We start from the raw sequence: 14,321 nt of genomic DNA, 5'->3' as shown, positions 1-14,321 counted from the left end.
ACTCCCTCCACGTGAGGCGAGGCCAGCGATTGGTCGTCCTTTCTGCGCCTGCGCGGACTCAGCGCTGAGGTGGCCGAGAGGAGGCGGAGGAAGGAAGATGGAGGCGGTGCCGATGTCCCTGGCGGGCCTTTCGCTGCTCCTCGGCGGCCTCGTCGCCCTGCTTTTCCTGCTGCTGCGGTGGAGGAGCGGGACGAGCAGCGAGGAAGCCGAGTCCAGCGCTAAGGGGCGCGGCCAAGCGGAGCAAGAGCCAAGCGGCGCCGGAGACGGTGAGGGGGCGGGGCCTCGTGGCCTAGGCCACGCCCCCGGGAGTTGGGGGCGTGGCTTTGGGTCCCTTCTGTCAAATGGGCTCAAGACTGGCACTGTATGCCAACATATTGAGGACAAAGCATATACATTTATGACAGTATATTTATAATATGTGGGGCCCCGGTGGCGAAGTGTGTTAAAGCACTGAGCTGCTGAACTTGCAGATCGAAAGGTCCCAGGTTCAAACTGTCCAACTCTGATCAAATCATTATTCTCATCTTCTCCAATGTAAATGTGCTTATGTATCCGTTTAATAATAATAGAGTAAAATAATACATGTAATAATAATAATAAATACAGGAAAATAATACATGTAATAATAAATAGAGTAAAATAATAAATGCAATAATAATAAGATCAGAGTGAAATAATAAAGGTATTATTAATAATAATAAAAATAGAGTAAAAAATGTAACAGTAGCAACAATAATACAATAATACATTTAATAATAATAGAGTAAAATGCTCCTGGTGGCACAGTGCGTTAAAGCACTGAGCTGTTGAGCTTTCAGACCAAAAGGTCCCAGGTTCAAATCCTGGGAGCGGAGTGAGCGCCCACTGTTAGCTCCAGCTTCTGCCAACCTAGCAGTTCGAAAACATGCCAATGTGAGTAGATCAATAGGTACCGCTCCAGCGGGAAGGTAACATTGGCGCTCTATGCAGTCATGCCAGCCACGTGACCTTGGAGGTGTCTACGGACAACGTAGAGGTGTCTCTTCGGCTTAGAAATGGAGATGACCCCCAGAGTCAGACATGACTGGACTTAACGTCAGGGGAAACCTTTACCTTATTTATAATATACTTATTTCACATGGCAGTAAGGTAATACGCAAGATACTGCAAGGTAGAGCTGACAGCAAGATTTGTGTAAAATACAAAATGCAAAGTATGTTTTTAAATATATATATATTTATATAATTTGTCTGGTAACTGTAATTCTCTTGAATGAAAAATTATTTTACTATATGCCTATTAAGATACAGGTTAAGTATCCCATATCCAAAACACCCAAGTGTTTGGGGTTTTTTTAAAAAAAAATCTTTGAGTTTGGAATTACCTGTATGTTTTTAAATATATATATTTATATACTTTGTCTGGTAACTATAATTCTCTTGAATGAAAAATTATTTTCCTATATGCCTATTAAGATACAGCTTGGTACAATGGTTACATATGGGAGATTTAATGACATCACTTATAATGAATGGTTATGTATCTGTGGAGCACCTGAAATTGAGGATTTAGCACATATATTATTTGACTGTAAACTGTATCAGAAGGTGAGAGATTTGTTCCTTGGCCCATATTTCAAACAGACAATGCATTGGGAATTGCACACCAGAACAACGTATTTTATGTGTGGTCAAGATCCAAAAATAACATATAAAGCGTCTCTGTACTTGAGCAAAACAATACGTTTGAGATCCACATATAATAATAATAATAAAAAAACTTTATTTATACCCCGCCACCATCTCCCCATGGGGACTCGGGGTGGCTTACATGGGGCAGAGGCCCAAACAACACAAGGACAAAATATAAGCAACATAATACAATCACAATATAAGACAGATAAAACAGTAATGCAATATATCAATTAAAATAACAATGCAGGATAAAAAATTACATTAAAAACACATAAAAGGCAACAACACATATGTGGGGCTGATTGGGGTAAATTGTAGGGATGACAATGAAATATGATGTACACACTCAGTTTTATCATATTTATTTATTGTATTGTTACAAATGTTTTATTTAATACAGTAGAGTCTCACTTATCCAACATTCACTTATCCAACATTCTGGATTATCCAACGCATTTTTATAGTCAATGTTTTCAATACATCGTGATATTTTGGTGCTAAATTCGTAAATACAGTAATTACTACGTAGCATTACTGCATATTGAACTATTTTTTTCTGTCAAATTTGTTGTATAACATGATGTTTTGGTGCTTAATTTGTAAAATCATAACCTAATTTGGTGTTTAATAGGCTTCTCCTTAATCTCCAGCATATTCGCTTATCCAACGTTCTGCCAGCCCGTTTATGTTGGATAAGTGAGACTCTACTGTATTTGTATAGAATGTAATCAGGTCTTTTCAAACCTGGTTGTTTGGCTTGGTACTTTGATATGGCCTAAGGGCTACTCAATAAAATGGTCTTTACATTTTCTAGATTTGGACAGTGAAGCATCCAGTAAAACCTCATTGATAAAGAAACAGAAGCAGCATCAGCGGCTTCGGAAAGAGAAACCCCAACAGCACAGTTTTTCCCACCCGCTCCTGGCAGCCGCCCTGAAGGTGAGTTCTAAGGTGCATCTACATTGTGGAATTAATCCATTTTGATGTCACTTTTGGACTTCCACAATTCCTAACACCTGGAGGGCAGAAGTTTACCCGTGCCTGCTCTATTGCCTCCTCTCCCCATCACAAGACTTCTCTCAAGACAATCCCATGGCTCTTTCTGGTTCTCTTTCTTTCCTCAGGGCCACAGTGGGAGCATCACCTGTCTCGACTTCAGCAGCAACGGGAAGTACCTGGCGTCCTGCTCCGATGACCGGACCGTGCGGATATGGAGCACCAAGGACTTCCTGGAGCGGGAGCATCGCTACATGCGAGCCAACGTGGAACTGGACCACGCCACTTTGGTTCGCTTCTATCCAGACTCCAGGTAAAGGGGCAGCCAAGGAGTATAGTATATCGGGAATAAGAATTCTGGGTTGCTGTGAGTTTTCCGGGCTGTGTGGCCATGTTCCAGAAGCATTCTCTCCTGACGTTTCATCCACATCTATGGTAGGCATCCTCAGGTTGTGAGGTCTGTTGGAAACTAGGCAAGTGGGTTTTATATATCTGTGTGAAGTCCAGCTTGGGAGAAAGAACTCTTGTCTGTTGGAAGCAAGTGGGAATGTTGCAATTGGCCAGTTTGATTAGCATTGAAAAGCCTTGTTGCTTCTTGCCTGAGAGAATCCTTTCTTGGGAGGTGTTAGCTGGCTCTGATTGTTTCCAAGTGTTGTTCTTTATTTACTGTCCTAATTTTAGAGTTTTAAAAAAATATTGATAGCCAGATTTTGTTCATTTTCATGGTTTCCTCCTTTCTGTTTAATAATAATAATAATAATAATAATAAGTTTATTTATACCCCGCCTCCATCTCCCCCGAAGGGAACTCGGAGCGGCTCACAGATAATACCAGATAAAAACAATAACAATATACAATACATCAATGAGCAAGAACATACGCAAATTATAAAATTTAAAACATTAACCTCTAGATATAAAAACACACTTAATAAAACATGGAATTAAAAACAGCGAGGTTATGATAATATACTAAATGAAGTGCACATTATAAAAATTGTAAACTCAAGATAACAGATAAAGTGCTACAGTAAATTGTCCACATTCTTGTGTGCCATCTGAAATGGTGGTTAGAGTGGTCCAGCATTTCTGTGTTCTCCAATAATATAATAATAATAACAATAATAATAATAATTTTATTTTTATACCCTGCCTCCATCTCCCCGTGGGGACTCGGGGCAGCTTACATGGGGCCAAGCCCAGGTGAATACAGACAATATAAAACAAATATGGTGTGTTCATATTGGTTCATCAAGTGCTCTGTCAGGCCAAGGAACCTGCAGCTTCTCTGACTTGCATCCCAGGCCTGTGCTTCCTTTCCGCAGGGCCTTCATTGCCTGGCTGGCCAACGGGGACACTCTCCGGCTCTTTAAAATGACCAAGAAAGAGGATGGCAGCTTCACATACATCGCTACAGCAGAGGATTTCCCAAAGCAGCACAAGGCCCCCATCATCAACATTGGAGTTGCTGACACCGGTGAGGAAGTGACACTGAGGTGGATCCAAGGCCTCGGCAAACTTTTCCTCTGCCTTGACCTTTTGTCAACTCACTTGCTGTGAGTTTTCTGGGCTGTATGGCCATGTTCCAGGAGCATTCTCTCCTGATGTTATCGCCCACATCTATGGCAGGCATCCTCAGAGGCTGGGATTTTGGAGTATTTCAGAATTCTGAATAATGGATCCTCAACATGTGATATTAAAAAATCTAGCATTATGAAACTACCAGCTGCCACATTCCTTTTAAGGGATGCTTCTTCAGTTTTATGTGCCACAAAAGGCCCCTCATCTCTTTCCATCCTCCAGGAAAATACATCATGACTGCTTCCAGTGACACCACCATCCTCATCTGGGACCTGAAGGCAGAGGTCTTGGCCACCATCAACACGAACCAGATGAACAACACCTTTGCTGCTGTCTCGCCCTGTGGGAGGTAAGGAGTCACCTGTCTTTCCTTATCATTATTATCTTTATTATTATGTTTATTTATACCCCACTTTTTCTCCCCAGAATGAGACTTAAAGCAGCCGTGGTTCAGCCAGCTGATGACGATCTCTCCTTCCTCTTCCCTTATACCCTTATTTATTCTTTATTCCTTTTCTCCTCATACGTTTTCGCCTTTCCTTTTTCTTCTTTCCTTTCTTTCCCTTAATAATAATAATAATAATACAGTAGAGTCTCACTTATCCAAGCCTCGCTTATCCAAGCCTCTGGATAATCCAAGCCATTTTTGTAGTCAATGTTTTCAAAATATGGTGATATTTTGGTGCTAAATTCATAAATACAGTAATTACAACATAACATTACTGCGTACTGAACTACTTTTTCTGTCAAATTTGTTGTATAACATGATGTTTTGGTGCTTAATTTGTAAAATCATAACCTAATTTGATGTTTAATAGGCTTTTCCTTAATCCCTCCTTATTATCCAAGATATTCGCTTATCCAAGCTTCTGCCGGCCCGTTTAGCTTGGATAAGTGAGAAGTGTAATACTTCATTTTTCTATCCTGCCACCATCTCCCCAAAGGGACTGAGGGTGGCTAACATGGGGCCAGGCCCAAAACAAAAACAAAATTTTCTTTCTTCCTTCCCTCCCTTCTCCTCATACATATGTCACATAGCAGCAGCCAAACCCAATATTTTAAGTTGAATCAAGAAGGGTCTGTGTGCCAAATTTGGTCCAGATCCATCAAGTGATGGAGGAACATTTGTGGTACTACTACTACTACTACTACTACTACTACTACTACTACTAATAATAATAATAATAATAGGCCACCCTACTGGGATCTGCGCGCATCATCCGAAAATACATCACACAGTCCTAGACACTTGGGAAGGGTTTGACTTGTTGTTTTTTGAAACGAAATCCAGCGTATCTATCTTGTTTGCTGTGTCATACAATAATAATAAAATTTTATTTATACCCCGCCACCATCTCCCCATGGGGACCTGGGGCGGCTCACATGGGGCAAGGCCCGACCAGCATAATTTACAAAACAACAGCATAAATACATTGCACAATATACAAAAAATAAAACACAGTAGGACAATAAAACAGGAGTTGCAAATACATTCATATATTTTGAAGTTGGACCATGAAGAGTATGTGTGCCAACCAACCAGCATACCTGGAGACATAGGTCTCATAGGATGACAGTAAAGGCAGGTCTAACCTGTGTTGTTGCCTGGCAGAGGGTTAGATGGCCCTTGGAGTCTTCCAATTCTATGATATGTGTCTTTAACACAAGCTGGATGGCTATCTGTCAGGAGGGCTTGGATTGTGTCTTCCTTTATGGCAGAACTGGACTGGATGACCCTTGGAGTCTTCCAATTATATGATATGTATTTTTAACATAAGCAGGATGGCCATCTGTCAGGAGGGCTTGGATAGTTTTCAATGGCAGAAGGACATTGATCTGGATGGACCTTGGGGCCTCTTCCAACTCAGTGATTTTATGCAAGGGACCAATGCCTGTGCAGACAGTAGGATTTCTCCCTTCTGTTCCTTCAGGTTTGTGGCCTCGTGCGGCTTCACCCCGGACGTGAAGGTGTGGGAGGTGTGTTTCGGCAAAGGTGGAGGAGACTTCCGGGAGGTGGTCAGAGCCTTCGACTTGAAGGGCCACACAGCTGGCGTGTATTCCTTCTCCTTCTCCAACGACTCCAGGCGGTAAGGAACCCTATAGAGCTTGTCTCTATTACCATATAATGATGTAGTACAATATAGTAATTTAATGCTTATATTGTGCTATGCTAATAATATATTGTAGGAGCCCTGGTGGCGAAGTGCGTTAAAGCACTGAGCTGGAGACCAAAAGGTCCCAGCTTCAAACCCCAGGAGCGGCATGAGCGGCCACTGTTAGCTCCAGCTTCTGCCAACCTAGCAGTTCGAAAACATGCCAATGTGAGTAGATCAATAGGTACCGCTCCGGCGGGAAGGTAACGGTGCTCCATGCAGTCATGCCAATGGCCACATGACCTTGGAGGTGTCTACGGACAGTGCCAGGTCTTTGGCTTAGAAATGGAGATGAGCACCAACCCCCAGAGTCAGATATGACTGGACTTAACATCAGGGGAAACCTTTACCTTTACCTTAAAAATATATTGTATGTTCATTTGATTTGTAAGCCGCTCTGAGTCCCCTTTGGGGTGAGAAGAGTGGGATATAAATGTAGTAAATAAATAAATAATAAATAAATTGTAGGCTCATGTTTCCTTCCCCCCTCCCCCCCCCCCCCCCCCGGAACAGGATGGCAACAGTCTCGAAGGACGGGACATGGAAGCTGTGGGACACGGATGTGGAGTACAAGAAGCAGCAGGACCCTTATCTCCTCCTGACGGGGAAGTGCACGGCAGAAGCTCCCTGCCGCATCGCCCTCTCGCCGGACGCCCGGGCCGTGGCCATCTCCAGCCGCACCAATATCACACTCTACAACACCCGGCAAGGCGAGGAGGAGGAGCGCTTCGAGGGCGTCCACGGGGAGCACATCACGGACTTGGCTTTTGACGTTAGTGGCCGCTTCCTGGCCTCGGCTGGGGACCGGGCCATCCGGATCTTCCACAACACTGTGGGCTACAAGGCGGTGATCCAGGAGATGGCAACCCTGATGAAGAAGGCCACCAACGAGTCCACCAAGGAGAGACTGCGGAAGCAGGTGGCCAGTGCCCAGAGCGCCCTGGACAGCATCTATGGCAAGCGCAACTGAGCAAACTTTTCAGTTGTGCGTTGGGAGAGCTAATAAATACAAAATAGTATTTTTTTGCACAATTCTCGACCACCTTGGGTTTCTTTGGTCGTAAGAGAGTGGATCTAGGTGTCTTAAAGCTGAACATGAGTCAACAAAAAAAAATGCAATCCTAAACTGCCTCCATAGGCCTCTATTGTCCAAGTCAAGTGGAAATCATGTAGGAGGTTTCAAAACCCCTGATTATAGGATATGGATGAGTGATGCTTGGCTTGAGAAAACTCCATATGGAAGAAACGCCGGAGTCTTCGTAGACTCCAAGCTGAGCATGAACCAAGTGTGAAATGGCAATCCAATTCTAGGCTGTATCCACAGAAATCTAGTGTCCAGATCAAGGTAGTTATAGTCCCACTGTCTTCTGCTTTGGTCAGGCCTCACTTGGAATATTTTACATCGTCTTTTTGTCTGTCCCGGGCAAGAAAAACTCCTATTTCATCCCCATGTACCCTTCCAAGACCTTCCTGTTTTGACATCTGATATCAGAGTAGGATCTGGGGCAGTTTAGAAGGTTCCCTTTTGTGTATGGTTTTAATGTGGAAGTTGCTTTGGGTCCTATAAGTTGTATGCTTTCGCAATCATCAGAGAAACAGCAAAGAACCGCACATTACCACCAAATCTGATCTCACAAATGGATTGTGGGATACACAAGAGGGGCAATACGAGGCTTCAGATCTTCATGGGGTATTATTATTTATTTGCTACATTTATATCCCGCCCTTCTCACCCCGAAGGGGACTCAGTGCGGCTTACAAATTAAATTTACATACAATATTATGTTATTAGCATAGTACAATACTGGCAATAAATTACTATATTGTACTATATCAATATATTGTAATATTATTAGTAATATTACATGTAAAATATAATATATAATTAATATTATTATATTGTATTATTAGTATATCTATTACAATATAATATTATGAATATTGTATGTATATACAGTTATAATTATTATATATTATTGTAAATTATATTGTGTGTGTGTATATATATAACTAGCATAGCATGTTATTGGGGGGAGGGGCCTCCAGCTGATGTAAAGAGACAAAATGGAACTCTCTTCATAGGGTATTTATTATAATTATTTTATTGGGTATTTATTATAATTATTATTATGTTTCTTATCCTATCCGATTTGTCGTCGATCCACTCTTTTGTGCTTCTCGCAAATCTACAATTATTATGGTTTTTGGGTTGCTGTGAGTTTTCCAGCCTATATATTCCAGAAGCATTCTCTCCTGACGTTTCACCCACATCTATGGCAGGCGTCCTCAGAGGTTGGGAGGTTTGTTGGAAACTAGGCAAGTGGGGTTTATATATCTGTGGAAGGTCCAGGGTGGGAGAAAGAACTCTTGTCTGTTGGGGGCAAGTGTGAATGTTGCCATTGGCCAGCTTGATTAGCACTGAATAACTTTGCAGCTTGGCTGCTTCCTGCCTGGGGGAATCCTTTGTTGGGAGATGTTAGCTGGGTCTTTGTTGCTTGTTAATGGTCTTGCAGCTCTTCTGATGTCTATGGGGGAGTCTCCATTAGCCTGTAGAACCCAGTTTAGGTTGTTCTGTTCACCTTGGAGGAGGTGGGGCAAGAAGCAGCCAGGCTTTGAAGCTCCAAGGCTATTCAATGCTAATCAAGGTTCACACTTGCCTCCAACAGACAAGAGTTCTTTCTCCCATCCTGGACGTTCCACAGATATATAAACCCACCTGCCTAGTTTCCAATAGAACTCACAACCTCTGACAATGCCTGCCATAGAATCCTTTTCTTCTCTCCAGCACACAGACTTTGGCGCATGCGCAGTCTCCGCTGGCCTGCTCTTCCCCGCCGCCTTCCAGTGGGCGGGGCGAGGTCGATGACACGTTACGCAGGGCGGTGTGGGAGGGGCGTCCAGCGCGCGCATGCGCACTTTCTCGGCGGAGAACGGCGGCGGCGAGAGTCGTCGCCGGGTCCAAACGGGTGCCATGTCGGGCCGGTCGGTGCGGGCCGAGACCCGGAGCCGCGCCAAGGATGACATCAAAAAAGTCATGGCGGCTATCGAGCGCGTCCGCAAGTGGTGAGGGGGAAACGGTGAAGGGGAGAGGAGGGAGGGGGCTCCAGGAAGGAGCACGCCGGCCCCTCAGCCAATCGTCGGCGGAGGCGGTTTGAGTGACAGCGCGGCAGCCAATCCGCGTTAGCCGTTTGGCGCGCGGAATGGAGCTCCTTTTCAGAAAGCAGCCGAGTAAGCCACGCGATTGGTGGCGAGGGCGGCCAATCAGGGTACTGCTAGAAAGGGACATTGGATTGGCGTTTACGTAGCCCAATAGGATTTGAGGAGCTCGGGTTGCCATGGGGGCAAGGGTGGGTCTTTCCCTGCCGGTAGGCGACCCAGTTCGAGGCCTAGGCCGGAAGATTTGCATATTCTCAACTTATTTGCATAGTCGATTTACATACTGTCATACATACATACTGCCTTTTAGGGCAAACGGTAGGCCGGCCATTGTTTGGGCTGGTCTTCCTCGCAGACTGGTATATATAAAGATAGATAGATAGATAGATAGAGGAATAGATGGATAGATAGACACATAGATAGATAGGATGATGATGATGATTAGTATTATTATTTGCGACATTTATATCTCACCCTGAAGGGGACTCACGGCGGTTTACAAGTATATATACACACAATATATTATATTATACGACTATATTGCAATATTAATAGTAATATTGCATGCAATATAAATATACAATTATAATAGTGAATTATAATTATTATTACATTGTATTACATCATAATATTATTATTAATATTATATGTATATACTATATATTACAATATTTGTATAGTATTATATTATTATTATTATTATTATAGTATAATAATATTAGTATAGTATTAATATTATTATTAATATATAGATATTAATTATGTGGCACAGAGAGACATACCTTGACTGGTATATAGAGATAGTTGATGATTGTTATTATGTGGTACAGACAGCCATACTTTGATATATAATAATAATAGATAAATTATTATTATTATTTGGCACAGACATACAGTAGAGTCTCACTTATCCAAGCTAAACGAGCCGACAGAAGCTTGGATAAGCGAATATCTTGGATAATAAGGAGGGATTAAGGACAAGCCTATTAAACATCAAATTAGGTTATGATTTTACAAATCAAGCACCAAAACATCATGTTATACAACAAATTTGACAGAAAAAGTAGTTCAATACACAGTAATGTTATGTTATAATTACTGTATTTACGAATTTAGCACCAAAATATCACGATATACTGAAAACATTGACTACAGAAATGGCTGGGATAATCCAGAGGCTTGAATAAGCAAGGCTTGGATAAGTGAGACTCTACTGTACTTTGAATTCGATATATATAGATAAATTAAGATTAGCAGTAATTTTATGTGGCACAGACAGACATACTTTGACATTGATATATATTTCCAGGGAGAAGAAGTGGGTGACGGTGGGGGACACCTCCCTGCGGATATTCAAGTGGGTCCCTGTGACGGACAGCAAAGAGGTAAGTCCCAAATGGTGACATTGATGCCTTTGGCAGGAGACACATCCGTCCCTTCTAGCCCCCTTCTGGCAGGCAAGAAAGCATCATCAAAGCCCTCCTAACAGACCCTCATCCAGCTTAGCAAAAAATATCTTGGGATATGCCAAGAAAACACAAGTCATATAGAGTTGGAAGGGATTCTGCAAAGGCCATCCGGTGCAGCCCCCTTCTGCCAGAAGACACAATCAAAGCCCTCCCAGCAGATGGCCAGCCAGCCTCTGCTGGTAGCCCAACTCATGGCCTTCCTTCTCTTCTTGGTTTCAAGAAAGAGAAATCTAAGTCCGGCGGAGGCCCTGTCCGGGAGGCCAACGGATTTCCGACCGAAGCGACGGCCAACTCTTCCCTCCTCTTGGAGTTCCAAGGTGAGTAGGGCTCTGGAGCAGAAACCATGGGAATCCGAGAAGCATAGAGTTGGAAGAGACTCCAAGGGCCATCTAGTCCAACCCTCTTCTGCCATTCAGGAAAAGGACAATCAAAGCCCCTTCTCCCCCACAGATGGCCATCCAGTTTCTGTCAAAAAATACATCTCTTTCTCTATGTGTGTGTGTGTTCTTTCAGATGAGAATAGCAACCAGAGTTCCCTCTCGGACACCTTCCAGCTCAAGCCGGACAGCAGCCCGGCCTCCAGCCCCCAGCAGAGTGAGTCCATGAGCCCCAGCCATGCCTCTGACTTCCGGACGGATGACTCGCAGCCGCCCACACTGGGCCAGGAGCCTCTGGAAGGTAAGCAGGGCCCCTGCAGAGATGGGATTGTGGAATCCTAGAATTGGAAGAGACCCCCAAAGGTTATCCAATCCAACCCCCTTCTGCCAGGAAGACACCATCTGATCCCTCTCGACAGATGACCATCCAGCCTAAGATAGATGGCATAGGCACAATAACTATGATATGAGAGATATACTCTAGACTTGGTAGAGACTACAAAGGTCATCTAATCTCATTGTTTTCCAGGTAGGAAGACACCATCTGATCCCTCTTGACAGATGACCATCCAGCGAAAAATAGATGGCCCTAGACATGATAGATATGACTGAATATATATCTGTGTATAGGTGTGATAGATCTATCCTAGACCTGGAAGGGACCCCAAAAGGTCATCCAAACCCTTCCTTCTGCCATACAGGAAGACACAATTCAAGCCCTCCTGACAGATGGCCATCCAGCAAAGATAAATGATCATAGATAAGATTGAGAGAGAGATGGTAGATATGGTTGAGAGAAAGAAAGAGAAGGTAGATATATGCTGACTCCAAGGGCTATCCAGTCCAACCTTGTTTTGCCATCTAGGGAGACACAATCAGAGCCCTCCCAACCAATGGCCATGAAGCCAGAAATAGATGTCATCGCAAACCCTCCTCTCTGCCTCCCTTTCCAGAGCCCAGTGTTCCTTCCACGGAGGTCGCTGATGAGCCGCCCACCCTGACCAAGGAGGAGCCGGTTCCGCCTGAGATGCAGGTAAAGCACAGAACGAGCCAGGCATTGTCTGGACTCCCAAATTTGAGTGGGAATAATACTTCCCTTGATCTATATCCTAGTTGCAACATCAGACTGCCATCTTAACCTGGTGCACACTCACCAGATGCACATGATGTCCAGATACGTTGGATATGATTAAAATTTTATATAATGTGATTTTATTTTGTAATGGTATCTGTTTTTATATGAATTGTTGTTTTGGGTTGTTGTTCTAATTCGCATGGCGGTGGTCCTTCATATATTCCCTTGTCTCTTTAGGAACCCAAACTGGAGGAGGACACCGGGGCGCCGCCACTCAAGAAGTTTTGTCCTGAGCAGAATGCCGTGTCCCAACCGGCCCCTGAGAGCTAGCTGGCCCCTCGCCGCCTCTGCTGTGCGATGGGGCCCCAAACGCCAGCCCTTTTTGGTCTCTCCTTCTGTGGGACCTCCAAGATCCGCTCTTCCTTCCTTCCTTCCTTCCTTCCTTCCTTCCTTCCTTCCTTCCTTCCTTCCTTCCTTCCTTCCTTCCTTCCCTCCGCTGTGGCCTGTGCAATAATCCCCCCTTTTGCCCCAACCCCTTGCACGCTGGAGGAACGGGGCCCCGGGGCCTCTGTTGTCTTGCTCTTTCTCCCTCCTCTTCTTCCTGGGGTGTCTGTCTGGTGGGGGGTCCTTCGAAGGAAGACGAGGTACGATAGCACTTAACCAGGTGCCCCTGAGGGTCCCGATTCCCCCCTCCAATGCTTCCTTATTGGGGGGAACGCAAGGACTTGATGGGCGACCGGCTGGGATGCAGTGCAATAGTTTGTGGGGTGAAGCCATTCGCGCCGGGAGGAGCCACGACTCCGTTGCCATCTCCTCTTGGCAAAGGAGCCGGAAGGCGGGCAATATGGTGGGGAGCGGAAAACGCCAGCGTGGCCCAATCTGACCCAGCTGGGCAGCAAATCCATGCCGCAATTTGACTTGCTTTGAAGGCGTTCTCCAAGTCGCTGTGGCTGCTTAGGGATGGAATTTCCCTAGGAAGCAAAGGGAACCAACATGGTGTCAGCCCTCTATCAGGATCGAATTTGGGAATTCCGAGAACTCCCTTAAAGCCAGTGTGAAAACCTGGAGCGGATCTGTTGCCCGACTGACCTGGGAGCCGGCCGCCATTGCCTCTGCCGCCTTCCCCTTCCGCCTGGCCTCCCCCCGGGACGCAAAAGAGATATTTTAGCACTGAAGAGAATATTTTTAAAATTAAAGTATTTCAACTAGAAGGTGTCTGAGAGACTGCGTTTGTGGTGGGAGGGTGGGATCGGGAGCGAGACGAGGACAAAAGATGAAAGTGTGCGTGCCCACAGAGATTGCGGACTAGAATCCTTACTGTTACCATTATTGTATTTATTTATTTCATACTTTACAATATTAAAATTAATTATTAAAGGTAAAGATTTCCCCTGACGTTAAGTCCAGTTGTGTCTGACTCTGGGGGTTGGTGCTCATCTCCATTTCTAAGCCAAACAGCCGGCGTTGTCCATAGACACCTCCAGGTCATGTGGCCATTGGCATGACTGCATGGAGCGCTGTTACCTTTCTGCTGGAGTGGTACCTGTTGATCTCACATTTGCATGTTTTCAAACTGCTGGGTTGGCAGAAGCTGGGGCTAACAGTGGGAGCTCGCTCTGCTCCCCGGATTCGAACCTGCGACCTTTTGGTCTGCAATTTCAACAGCTCAGCGCTTTAACACACTGCGCCACCGGAGGCTCCATTTATTTATTTATTTCATGTTTTACAATATTCAAATTACTAGAATTAATAAAACTGTTAAAAACCATTCTTAACCCATGGTGGTGGTCATGATATAGATTTGGGAACTCACCTTTCTGTTGTACATATCTCTTTAAAAAA

The 14,321-nt window shown here is 44.4% G+C and overlaps 2 protein-coding genes across 2 annotated transcripts; both read left to right on the top strand.

The window, feature by feature from the left end:
- Window positions 1-32: 32 nt before the first annotated feature.
- tbl2 (transducin beta like 2) lies at window positions 33-7,434 on the top strand. Its single transcript, XM_008122678.2, has 7 exons — window positions 33-266; window positions 2,488-2,612; window positions 2,798-2,982; window positions 3,994-4,145; window positions 4,472-4,598; window positions 6,181-6,336; window positions 6,916-7,434. The coding sequence occupies exons 1-7, from the start codon at window positions 98-100 to the stop codon at window positions 7,370-7,372; spliced, it is 1,371 nt and encodes a 456-aa protein (XP_008120885.2). The 5' UTR covers window positions 33-97; the 3' UTR covers window positions 7,373-7,434.
- Window positions 7,435-9,286: 1,852 nt separating this feature from the next.
- bcl7b (BAF chromatin remodeling complex subunit BCL7B) lies at window positions 9,287-13,874 on the top strand. The gene is made up of 6 exons (XM_003228838.4): window positions 9,287-9,465; window positions 10,868-10,943; window positions 11,248-11,344; window positions 11,541-11,705; window positions 12,358-12,437; window positions 12,717-13,874. The coding sequence occupies exons 1-6, from the start codon at window positions 9,311-9,313 to the stop codon at window positions 12,807-12,809; spliced, it is 666 nt and encodes a 221-aa protein (XP_003228886.2). The 5' UTR covers window positions 9,287-9,310; the 3' UTR covers window positions 12,810-13,874.
- The last annotated feature ends 447 nt before the right edge of the window (window positions 13,875-14,321 follow it).

This window comes from Anolis carolinensis, unplaced genomic scaffold (genome assembly GCF_035594765.1).
Source record: "Anolis carolinensis isolate JA03-04 unplaced genomic scaffold, rAnoCar3.1.pri scaffold_7, whole genome shotgun sequence".
Lineage (NCBI taxonomy): Eukaryota > Metazoa > Chordata > Lepidosauria > Squamata > Dactyloidae > Anolis > Anolis carolinensis.
Note: the sequence above shows the minus strand (reverse complement) of the source record. Positions and strands in the feature narration are given on the sequence as shown.

Bases quoted from the DNA above. Each gene is read 5' to 3' on its own strand.
- bcl7b (XM_003228838.4), top strand. From the start codon at position 9,311: ATGCGCACTTTCTCGGCGGAGAACGGCGGCGGCGAGAGTCGTCGCCGG. The intron at 11,706-12,357 runs GTAAGCAGGGCC...CTCCCTTTCCAG, and splicing joins GGGCCAGGAGCCTCTGGAAG to AGCCCAGTGTTCCTTCCACG. The intron at 12,438-12,716 runs GTAAAGCACAGA...TTGTCTCTTTAG, and splicing joins CGGTTCCGCCTGAGATGCAG to GAACCCAAACTGGAGGAGGA.
- tbl2 (XM_008122678.2), top strand. From the start codon at position 98: ATGGAGGCGGTGCCGATGTCCCTGGCGGGCCTTTCGCTGCTCCTCGGC. The intron at 2,613-2,797 runs GTGAGTTCTAAG...TTCTTTCCTCAG, and splicing joins TCCTGGCAGCCGCCCTGAAG to GGCCACAGTGGGAGCATCAC. The intron at 4,599-6,180 runs GTAAGGAGTCAC...CTGTTCCTTCAG, and splicing joins GCTGTCTCGCCCTGTGGGAG to GTTTGTGGCCTCGTGCGGCT.